The following is a 12,532-nucleotide window of genomic DNA, read 5'->3' on the forward strand; positions in this document are numbered from 1 at the left end:
TGAATGAGTGTTCACTTTAGGGGAAACTGATTAGGTGATTCCAGGTACACAAAGCGCCAATACGTTGCTTTCTTTGATACTCTCTGAACATATTTCCTCCTCCATTTCTTTTTGTTTTTTAAAGAAACAAGGTTCTTGGAGGTCAAGGCCAATACAGACATTTTAATGCATGAACAGAGTACAAAAAAGATACAGCATCACTATTTTATTAGACGTGGTTTCAACAGTGAGAGAAGATATCCTGTTGGGTGAGTGAATGTACCCCTTAGAGCTTTCCTAAGAAGTCAGAGATTGAAAAACTGAGCACTGTCTTCACACATTACAGCTTTAGTCCCATAATCAAAAAACGAAGAAACCGAAGCCAAGCTTTCCAAGCCTTTTAATATAAGTAAGTTCAAAATTCAGAGAAAAGTCTTATATTTTAGTATCTGACTTGAAAACACATTTACTACATGAGAAAAACAAAACTATGGAAATATAGTTGGAGTAAGAACTCAACCTTTATTATATCATATCTGGTGTCTCTTGCCGGAGATAAAAATATTTAGTAAATTCATTAATTTTAGTAAAATAGTAATTCTATGTAAAAGTTATTAGAACATAACTATACACAAAACAAGTCTCTTTATATAATTAAAAATTTATTGAGTTTCCTGTGCTGTTACAAATGTAACATGGTTTTACACAACATTCATCGAGAAGGCAAGATTCTTATTTTGCGAGGACAGATTAGACAATTATTTTCAGTGAATAATTAACTTTCATTAGGAAATTTGACTACAAGCTGTTTTTCTGTAAAAAGTTGCTCGACATTCTTTACCTAACATAAAATTTAATTGTTTCTATCTCAAAATGACCATATGCAAATACCTTCTAATGTAAGCAAAGTAATTTCACAGTGTTTTCATTTTGGGGAAGAAACGGAGCTGGGTAAAGAATGTGCTGCTAGACCTCAGTATGAGGACAGTAAGAAGCTACCCTCGGACACAAGACAAAGCTTCCTGGGGAACTGAGAGTGAGGGATCCACAGTGTGAGGACCAACTTCCGGTTAGATGGCCTTCACGCATGCGCTTTACTTCTCTGGACTAATGCCCGTCTTGTCCTTCGGGTTTCATTATTCTGCCTACCCCATATCTGTATCTCCATATGACAGCACTGACCTTGGGACAGAGTGAAGCATACCTTTAAATGGCCAATCACAATTGCCCCCATGTGGTTAGACTTAAAATCAAAAATTTTTAAGGTATTTATTGACTAGTCCCTGGTTTACCAGATTCCCATCCTAGCATTTGTCCTTAGAATACCAACCTTAAGGGCAGGGGTTTGCTCAGTATCCATCAGTTTCAAAACACATCAGTGTAAACGCTGCTACCGACTCCCATGCATCACACTCAGAATTCAACTCCATGAGGTCAAATAACTGAGCCCACTTTTAACGAAGTGGGTCATGGGTCACTGAGCTCTGCAAGACTTTGAGTCTTGAACCAGACTGTCTCACTGACCACCAGGGATACCCTATTAGGACAATGTAGGCTGAGTCTGGGGCAGCGACAATGGATAGGGTGTCAGGCTGCACCCTTGTGCTTCCCCATCTATCTGGAAATTCCCTGGAAATAGAAGGGGATGAAACAATGTGCATTCTTGGCCCAGGTCCTAGATCTAGTTGATTCAGAATCTTTGGAGAAAAACTCAGATATATCTGTATATAAATAAACACACAAGTAGCATCCATGGCCCAGCCAGGACCCATCCAAGGTCCTGGAGAAGCATCGTTCTTACTCTCTGAGAGAACCCACTTTTCTTTGCCAGGTCCCATTTCTCTTTTGTTCATCCCCGCTGTTCTCATTCACTAGCATTTCATGTTAATTACGATTACCTCTGGAAAATTTCCTTTCAAATGATAGGGTTTGGGCTCAGAGATGAGCTTTCAACTTGCATGGATCCAAGTCCACTGGACTCTGCCACTTCTCTCCAAAATTAGGTTCAGCCACTTTGGCGGGTGGGGGCTGGGGGGTGAGGGTTGAAGACCTAGAAAAACAGCCATTTCTGAGCATGGGAAATTTCAAATGCTTGACCACAGCAGGATGACTACAGGGAACAAGGATGTATTACACATTTCAAACAGCTCAGAGTAAGGGTTTTCAAAGTTTTCACTATAGAGAAATGACCAATGTCTGAGAAGACAGGTATGCTTAACACGAGTTAAATATTGCATAACACACACCTGTTTGCAAATAGAACAAGGTACTTGATTCATGTCTAATTTTTAGGAGTCAGTTTAAAAGCATGATTCAAAGTGGGGCTCAGCAGAGGCAGCTTCACAGATCATCATCCTGAAGACGTGCTCTCCTGGGCTGTTCTCCCAGCTCCTCGTGTTTTTGTCAGAACTTTTTCATTATACACCAAGACAACACTCGCCAGGGCTTTCCCAGCAGCCCCAGTCAGTTAGCACATTATTTTGGATTAGCAAAGCTTGAGAATCAATCAAGTAAATTAAATGGTAATTGTGATAGGAACATTCAATTTTTCTAAGCAAGTTAATTTTTTTTTTTTTTTAAACAGGGCTACCAGAACTAGATCTTAATGGGAACTTTTATTACTGCTTTATGGTTGACAAAGGGGCAACAGCACGGGAAGAGTTGGCAGGAGTGTTTAACTCTATGCACCCAGACTTCCAGGATACTCTCAGAGCTACAAATACAAGAAAATAAACACTTTCAAAAGTTAAAAAAAAAAAAATAAGAAGAAGAAGCAGCAGATTTACGATTCCTGTATGGTGAATGGGGAAAGATTATGCATTCAGGCCAAATTTAGGGGGATGATGGATATGTTTACTTCTGTGACTGTGATGGTTATGTCAAAGTGTATCAAGTTGTATGGCTCAGATATATGAAGTTTATTATATGTCAGTGTTACCTGCAACTTAAAAACAACCTTAATTCTCAAATCACTAAAAGGATGAGAATAATTAAGGGGGAACTGGATGTCTAAGATAAAAGAAGCAGGAATGTTAGCCTTTTTTTGCTCTTTCACAAGTTCAGGGCTTACTCTACTAAAAAATGTCAGAAGAAACAGATGGGACTCAAACAGGGTTATATCTTGTTTTACGAAAACTTAATATTCTTCCATCTACAACTAACATGTTTAACATGTGTAGAAAGAAGGCATGCTAGAAAGAATAATTTACATGAAACAACATCACGTTTTCCTACCAATCTGGTGATACCAAAATGACTAGTAACGTGTTTATGGGGTAATTTTTAATCTATGAAAAATTAATAGTATTCAATAGAGTAAATGAAGTGGTTTTCAACACTGAACAATTCTGAAACTTTTCATAGATACTATGAAAAGAACAAACCTGTGTATTCATACCCTTCATTAAGCTAGGGTCAGAAGATTGGAAAAATCAATCAAGTCAGATATTGTTTTGGAAAATGAAAGGATGCACAAAGCAGCTAAGTGCTTTTCTCTTTGAGCCACCTACTGTAAACTGCCAGAATTATGAAGCCTCATTTGCCTAAAATATTAGACATGCTGGTTAATCATAGCAATTTTAAAATAATTCATTCTTTATATCTCAGTTTCAAAGAAACCTATATCTTATTTTGCCACTTTATCTAAAAGAAGAGGCTGCAAAAAGGTCTTACCCTTAAACGAATGTATGCTCTTAAAATTATGTATTTGACAACCTAAACAAAGTCAGGTTCCATTTAAGGAAAGATGCATGCAATGTACAGTGTAAAATTATGAATTTTAACAAATTCAACTAAGACTTAGAAAATCTAATCTTGGTTTGACATGTAGTATTATTATTTTTTTTTAGGTCTATTGACAATTTTTTTCCATCTTTCCCCCAAAGAACATTTCTAGAGCACAAAATAGATTCATAATGATTTAATTAGATACATTTTATATATCCTGAACATAAGGTCTCCCATAGAAATAAACTAGTATTTTGTACACAAACTTTATTTACTGTGACACATCGTAATATACTGAGCCAAGTGCAAACATTTCTTACACCCCCTGGTGAGTGTGGAGCTCTGCTTCCACAAGCACTGCATTATCCAGGATGACAGAGAACAAGATGAGACAAGATGGATAATTAAAAGCCACAAGGTAGTAACAAAAATGGACTTTAGATTATTATGAGAAATGCTTCTCCAGCCACAGCTGTAACCAAGACAAAGTAGAAACAGATGCATCAGATTTTCCTCCCTAAAGCCCTCCTACTGGTCGTTAGGACAGGATCTAATGATTGATTAGTGGAGTTGCTCAAAGGCACGGGGCCAGAATAATCAAGAGAGCAAAAGCCTTAGAAAATCAACAACTTGGCATCCTTTGTATTGAAAAGCCCTTATTTTTTCTCACCCAGAAAATTACATTTGGGTCCCTCCCAATGTTATATAATTAACACATAGCATAAGATGTACCTGAAGTGAGGTTATTGTTACAATTGCCTGGAAATTATGGGGAAGATATTTTAAAGCAAGCCACGAAAAAATAATGAATCAAGATATACCCTATCAAGTACAGGTACACATTCCCAATGACAAATGTGGTCATACTATATACCTACCATGTACCAATAAACTTAATAAAAACCCCAGCAGAATGAGTAAAACTGCACCTTGTGTAGTAGCATCAGAATCAAAACATTTAGTTTCTCAGGGGCTCTCCACACTCTGGTGTGTGCCATCCATGTGTTTGGTCTACAGGGTCACTGCCGTTTATTGTCACTTTCCTAAATAACCATCTCCAATGAGAAAAAGGTGCTTATAAATAAGTCATGGGCAGGGTGTTCAGAAATATCAAGTCCTCTATTTTACATCATTTTAGGGTGAAAGCAAACAAAATGTTTGACTGGAATAAAAAGGCTTACATAAAATCCTGAGGAATACATCTGGTTTGATCAACAGAATGACCTAAGACTGTATCCTTTGTCGTGTGGTTCCCAAAGCCTAAATGTTAGAGATGAAAATTCTAGTGGGGAAGTCTCAGACTTCTACAAGCATCATGCAATACAAAATGAAAAAGATGAGGCCATTATGCCAATATGAGTGTTTGATGGGGAACATTAATCAAGCAGGAGTTAAGGGAGTATTATTTAAAACTTTATTGACCCATCAAATGGTAATAATCAGGGCACATAAATCCCCAGAGATTCTAAATCTGAGATAAAACATGGCGATTTTAATTAAGTTGACATTTTGTTCATCTTCCTGTTGACATCCTAATCAGAGCTACAAGTTAGCTTCGATCAGCATTTTGCAGGCTACCTGATCAAGGTTCTGTCTACAAGTTTTCACTTGCTCAAGTCTAACCTGAGGTACACTGGCTGTTTCCTCATGGGCCCAGGTCCTCCTCCAGCCTCCTCACTGATGTCCTATCTTAGCCACAGGCGGCCTCCCTTCCTGTTCTCTACCTACAAAGCCTTCGCTTAAAAGGGTTCTAATGCTTCTGCTATTTTGAGACTGTTCAAGAAAATGTAAGGACAGGCTAAGACCACTTAAAATAGCATTGTAAGCCTTCCCAATCACAGGGAGCGGATGTCCGGGAGGAGTCAATGTATTCTAATTAAATTACAATTAACATGAAGGGGATGTAAATGAGGATGAAGATCAAGGGGGTCAAGAAGAATAAAGGAACAGGTGAGCACTGAGGGCAGGGGTGCTCACAGCCGTGCAGAAGCCACAGAAGACTTAACGAAGGAGTGAGGAGATTGAGAAGCACAGGTGGGGTCTGCTTACGTGGAAAGCCCAGAGTTGCTGCTGGTTCAAAGAATCTGAGGATGAAATTCTACTCTGAATTTATGCAAACTGTACACATAATGTAAGGACTTGACTGAAGGACGAGATGAGTTTTGGATAAGTAAATATTGCTCCAATTAGAGGAAATTGTAGGATTTTCCCTTACATTCTTATCGGCAGCTTTGTTTGGTGGTAGATTAGCCATTATTAGGAACGCTGAAGTGAGGAGAAATGACAATAAAATCAAGACTTCACAAGTGAATATAAAATGTCAGTAGCCATAATACCAGAGTTTAAAGTAACACTTAAATTTAGATGGTAAGAATCTAAGAATAAAAATCTAATGATAAAATATATGTAATTTTATAATTCTCTAGGAAAATCTCTCAAGAGATTTTTAAAAAAAATACAGGCATTTAATATAGTTATCTACATGCAGAAACTTAGGAACACTGATGCAAGTTTCCCAGGAAAGCTTCTGTATACTGTGGTGGAAAAATAAATCCTGCACTCTGCGAAACACATTTCTGCCCTCCCCTCCACTGGGATGGATGGATTCTCTAGCTCAAGTTTTATAATCTCTGCCCCGAGCAAGTAAGTGCCTCATATGTCGTCATGTATCACACGAACCACTTGACAAAAATAAGAAATATAATTTTGCATAGAACCCACTGTAACAATGCAAATAAGCTATGAGCACTCTTGATTCTGTTTTCAGTGGAACCGGAATAGTGGCAACGAGGTGGTCACAGGAGAGAGAAGATGTGCGTTACATTGTGCTTCGTTCAGAAACGGGTGCTTACAGTCCTAGGCCCACACTGCGATTCCATATGCCGTCTGGCATTTCCCTCCAAAGTTTTAACATTGGGGACAAATGTGCAAATCAAATGCATTTTACCAAACAGCAGGGCAAACTGTGAGATTAGGTGGAAGAGGGAGGTTGTTACGTGGACACAGGACAAGAACTTAACGCACAACGTGAAGACAGGGATCTACTAAGCACACCTTTTCCATCACGCCCTTCAGATACACCATGCAGCAATTCACTCATCAAAGAACATGTTCACTGCTTGAATCCATTCGTTTGCTGATTCACTGTTGATGGAGAGAGTGAATCACTGTTCTGATGGAGAAAGTGAATCATGCTGTGATTCAAAGGATCTGTCCTTCATAGAAACCTATGAGCACACATTTAAAAATGGTTTATTGTACATCTCTGCATTTCTTAAGGCATGAACAATGGCATACAGATGGAACAGGCTCTGGGAAGCATCAGGTCTTTCGACAAGGTCAGCACAGCACATCAGAAACACCCTTGAAGTCTGAACTGACCGACTGCTGCAGCCCGGGGTTCTTTTAGGAGAAGGGGATGTCTCTTCCAGACAAGGGACCAAATGTGTGGTTCATATGTTGTTTTTAACTCTCTTGATCGGCGTTAAGCACCAGTTGCAGTTTGTTTTTCTTTACGAATCCTTCAGACTTTGGATTTTATAATTCTGCTCATTGTATCCTTTCCGAGGAGGGCGTGGGGTTGCTTTTTTTAATTTTTTAAATTTTTTTTAAGGAATATGGTTGCAGCAAAACAGAAAGGATCCAAAGTGGTTAGTGGCCTTGTCTAATGCACTTCTGAAAGTCCGTTATAAAGATGAATAGGAAAGCAAATGGTAGGTTTTCAGTCAACCCAGAAACCTCGTGTAGCTATAAGAAACATAATTGTGCATAGTTATTTATTCATTCAGAGTGTGAGAGGTGGGCCAGCTCTACGTTCCCAGTTTACCAAAGAACAGGGCTGTCCACTTTGCTAAACCCAGGTTCCTTTCGAAGCTCCCAGTAAGTGTCGTTAGAAACCCAGGCTTCTCTCTGATTTGCATCAGTGACTTTTCTGTGAAAATATGAAAACCAAAGTCAGCCACAAATGACGTCATGGTGATCTCATAACCAGACTGGCTTCTGTAGATTAGTCAGGAAGACATAAACAGTAGCTCTTGTAAGCTAGTTAGTGTCCTATCTGCTCCTGACCGACGATTTAACTATTTGTAACTAGGAAGTTTTTTTTTTTTTTTTCTTCTGTATTTGTTACAGAGTCTACAGGGTCTCACTACATAGATCAGACTCAGTGATTCTCCTGTTTTTAGCCTACCAAGGGCTGGGATTACAGGCGGGCCACCACACCCAATGTCATGGCTCTCTCAGCGTACCCTGGGGGTGGAGCTGGCACTACATGCTTGGGGGTCAAACTCTGGTCACTGTGCTCTGCCTAAGCAGGCCCTTTGGTCTGCTAAGCTATGAGGCTGGCCCAGGATTTTTTTTTTTTTTTTTTTTTTTGAGAGAGGCTCTTGCTATGTAGTCCAGGTTGGACTCGAACTCATAGGGATGCTCCTGCCTTGGCCCCCAGAGTGCTGGGATTATACAGGTACAGATTATACCACTGCACTCAGCCTTTTTATTTTTAAATATCTGATATGGAAACAGGTAGGAGAGGAACTGAGGGCAAGAATGAACCACTTCCAGGCAGGAACACAGAATAGAGAGCTGCAAGCAAAGCATATTTATACTTTGTGACTCAGAGCTCCCAGCCCAGCTCCACAGAATTATTTCTGCTTCACTTTCACTTGCAGGGAAAAGTGTGCAACACCAGCAAATGCACAAGCCTCTGCAGGGCCTCTAACGTGCACCCTGTGGACACCTGAAGGATCAGGCTGCACGTCTGCTCCAGGACAGTCAAAAGGTGGCAGCTCTAAAGGATAAGAGGTTAACCTGAATTTTTCTCTTTTCAGGCTCTTGGGGGTAAAAATATGGATTTTTTAAAAAAAAATATGGATTTTTAAACTACAGATTCATCTGTGATGTATGTATTATCCTGTAGTAATCACCTATCATCATACCACTGAAGGACCCAATCTGATCAGAGGAAAGCTGTGTGCGACAGAAATAAAACCCAATCCTAATGACCCTGTGCCATAGGCTCCCGTCTAGGCCCTGGCTGAGGGAGTGGGAACAAGTCGCCAGCATGCTCAAGGGTGCAGCTAAGGGACAAAGTCTCCTGGGTGAGATCCTTACTCCCCTAATGCCCGTGAGAAGAAAAGGTCTGTAGAGAAGATTTCTTTTTATGAAATCTTCCACAAGTGCAAAACCTGGTGCCACTATTTCACTGACAAAAAAGAAGCTAGAAAACTCAGTTTCTTTTTCTTTTTGCCTAGTTTCTCATGATTTGTGGTGAGCAAATGAAACATGAATTTATTACAGTAATGAAATGACTTACTTAAAAAATTTTGGTATATGCTCAAGGTTGTTTTCTTCCATATATCGTCTTCGAGATCTCTGGAGTTCCTCTACTCTTTGCTTCTCGGCTGCTGCAGCTTCTACATTTCCTTCTTCCAAAAATCTAAGCAGAGAGCAGTTGATATTTCCGTAGGTTATCTTCTTCTCAGGGGAAAAACAGTCTCATTTGCATAAAGTTACACTTCGGGTGTCGTGAATGTGACATATTGAACTGTGATGCTGTGGTAAGGTCACATCACTCTGTCTCAGGTTACCTCTGTCTATAAGTCAATGAACATAACTTTCTGTGCTTGTGGACTGAATTATTGCATCCAGCACCATATGGTAGGCGGGAGGTGCCAATGGCGGAGGGTCAAAAACTTGAGATTTACAGGACAAGAGTTTAGGGTGAGAACAGCATGAAGTCACAGTTGTGTGCCTTTCCCATTGGCCCAAGAGGCACCTGTTAAAGACTAGCAGTGGAGGACAGGAACTGGCTGTCCTCCATCTATCCTGAGACCAGACTGAGAGGTAAGGAGGTTTCCTGTTCTGTTGGTGAGAGACTGATGACAAAGAAAGGAACCACTGTGTTGGGGATTATCGCAGGCAGCAGAGTAGGAAATAAAATTTAAGAAGGGAATATGGAAATAGAACTAAACAGGAAAAAACACACCTAGTGGTAATTTCCCAATGTCTGCAGCTCCAAGTGAGAGCAAAGAACAGGGTTATACTATGATACATGCTGTGCAGACTTGATAACACTGTAGGGCCACACGGGGAGACAGCGTGTCCTTGGCTGGGTGGGGTAACATAAGCGAGCTGAAAACCGCAGCAGAGCATTCAGTACTGAGCACATTTTGGCAGAAAGCACAGCCACAAACTCACTGGAAGCAGAAAACTGATTGTGGGTAGAATTCATAAAGCATATAAAATTCTTGGGAAGGGTGCAAGGAACTGTAGGAGGAGGCAACATGTGTATTACATAATAATAATAAAAAAAGAAAAATTCAAAAGGATTAAAGCTACTGCATTTTGAGTCCCTCTCATATGCTGTGGGACCTTGACGCGTGTTGGACCAGCTGTAGATTTTCAGTCAAAGCATTTGTCAGTGTGCCTATTGGTTACCCTCTTTTCCTCAGGATAAAAAAAAAAAAAAATACATGTTACAAGCTATAGACATAAATAGGTTAAAAACACTGGATGAGGAGTGACCCGTATTTAGTGGACAGCGTGAATTTGCAGAACTTGGATAAAGGTCAGGGGTTAAGGGGGGGTTAGCGTTTCTGATAAAACAGAACTGTGTTACTGTCCCCTGGAACTCTTAGGGCAAGATAAACTTGTTACGATGACTCCATAAACACTTCACCCAGGATAGAAAACTCAAATATTGTGAAGTCAATGAGGGAATGAAGGAAGGACTGAATAAGCAAATGAAGATGGTAAAAATAAGTCTTTATGCCCTCTTATGCCCACAGCCCAATCTAAGCTACACCTGAACTATGACTCCCTTTCTTACCTTTGATCTGGCCGGAATCGGGCATCTGTTGGTGGAAGAAGATCTTTCAGTACAGGATCTAATTCATTGAGCTCAATAGCGAACCGTGTGAAGCCATAGTAGAGCTCGTAGTTGGTTGGCATGGAACCTGGAACGAGGCCAGAGAACCACTGTGAGAAGACAAAGGCTTAAAGAAGAAAAGAAGTCTGGGTGCTCCAGCGCAACCGATACCCACTCCAACATCAAATTTGCAGTCATGAACACTAGATTGTGAATTAAACTGGCTATATTTTGCTAGGTTGGGAAGTTTATGTTGATGACTGGAATGGATAGGTTCACATATTTAATAAAACCCCATCTTTACAGTGAAACTTCATACATACAGCAGCAACTCTCACTGACTAAATTCCACAAATTTCCTCTCACATACTCAACTGCCAGGGAGGTTAACTATGAACATTAAGATTTCACCAGAGACTCATGACTTATTTCCTTTTAGAAAAAGGAGGCTATGCAGAGCTAAATTAATATTTATTGGCACTTCTTACTAAACTCAAAGGCAAGATCTTTTGTGTTCTTTGCTCATGGAGGTAACCCAAGTTCTTAGCACAAACCTGATGCATGGTCAGCACTCAGCACACAGTTTCTAATCACTTTGCTGGCAGGATCCTGAAACACTCATTGATTTCTCTTAGGAAACTGATAGCTGATTTTTATAGCTAGAGATGAGCTGGCACATTCCAGTGAAAATGAACATCATGTGGAGACTTGTTCCATTTATACCCGATATTCAAGTATGGGCCAAGGTGTTACCTAAACTCTGTGGATGTCTTTTACTAAATGTCAATATACTTCAACTTTTATTGCTCAAATGAAAAGATTACCTATTCTGGTGAATTCCTGGATTTGTGGATTGTAGATGTCTGCAAGTTTTCCTTTATTTCATAACACAAGTAAGGATATGTTGATGTACTTCAATTATTTAAATTCTAGTGAATATACACTGCTTTTGAAAGGCAAGCATTACATCTGGAGTGATTTTACATGTTCACTTTTAACATGTTACCAATGTCAGTGATTTGGACTAAATTTGTTATTATCAGCTATGAGACTTTGGTTTTGCCATGTAACTTCCATGTGAGGTTGAAATGCAACTGCATCAAGCATCTTCATTTTCAATCCACAAAGGAAGCACAAGGTGCACTGCACTGGGTGAGCATGTGTCCCCTGTCCTCCTGTGGCTCTGGGGCTTGTGCCAGCCTCACCTGGTCTCCAGATGCACTTGGCAGAGGGGGCCACGCCGCAGTAGAGCCCTTCGTGCCACTTCCCAAAGAGCCGGTGCACTGCTTTGCCTTCCTGATCTATCACGACTCCCTGCACTTCATTGACATTGGAATTCCAATAATTCACCTGGAAAAACCAAACCCCATCAGGTTAGTAGCACCAGCACCTCCAGAATTTCCAGCTGGAAAATCCTTTTCACCTTGAAGTCCCTCGTCCTGAACCATTTCCAGAAACCTGTCTCAGAATGTTTTATATGCAAGGTTGGGCTTCTAGTATCAGTTAGCTAAGCTTTCAAGGGGATGATCTCTCCTCCATGCTGCGGCTTGGTGGAATGGTAGAGAAAGCTCAGGTGCAACCCTAAAAACCTAACATTAATTCCTCACACAGTAATCCTCTTAGCTTGAGTTCTCCCTTTATTCACGGATTTAGTGAAATTTAATTGACTATGCTGTAGAAATAGTTGGTGAATTCTGTAACACATGCAAACACAAAGGTGATACAGATTCTACTTTAGATTACAGTGATTTGGATGAGAACAGTGATGGGGTTAGTAGGCTTGTCGTGACTGGCAGCTACCATCCATGTGGCTGTTCTATTCAAGTATTTTTGGAAAATGACAACTGCATTTTAATTAGCTCCCTAAAATAGGATCACTTGAATATGTTGTAATCAAGCAGGAATAGAATAGAAATAGAAACCAGAAGACTCGGTATGGGCAAGAAGTGTCCTCTGGAATTT

General features: G+C 40.1%; 1 protein-coding gene across 14 annotated transcripts in view; it reads right to left on the reverse strand.

Moving 5' to 3' along the window:
• Window positions 1-1,827: 1,827 nt before the first annotated feature.
• The window catches only part of Osbpl6 (oxysterol binding protein like 6), a 111,387-nt gene continuing 100,682 nt past the window's right edge, over window positions 1,828-12,532 (reverse strand). For all 14 annotated transcript variants that reach the window (XM_023719114.1, XM_023719120.1, XM_004634722.2 and 11 more), the window contains 4 exons: window positions 11,776-11,920; window positions 10,532-10,658; window positions 9,017-9,139; window positions 1,828-7,636 (listed from right to left, as the gene is read on the reverse strand). In XM_023719114.1, coding sequence (XP_023574882.1) covers window positions 7,528-7,636; window positions 9,017-9,139; window positions 10,532-10,658; window positions 11,776-11,920 — 504 coding nt within the window. In that variant the 3' untranslated portion in view covers window positions 1,828-7,527. The remainder of the gene's footprint in view (window positions 7,637-9,016; window positions 9,140-10,531; window positions 10,659-11,775; window positions 11,921-12,532) is intronic.

The sequence above is a fragment of the Octodon degus genome, unplaced genomic scaffold (genome assembly GCF_000260255.1).
Source record: "Octodon degus isolate 3935 unplaced genomic scaffold, OctDeg1.0 scaffold00065, whole genome shotgun sequence".
Classification (NCBI taxonomy): domain Eukaryota; kingdom Metazoa; phylum Chordata; class Mammalia; order Rodentia; family Octodontidae; genus Octodon; species Octodon degus.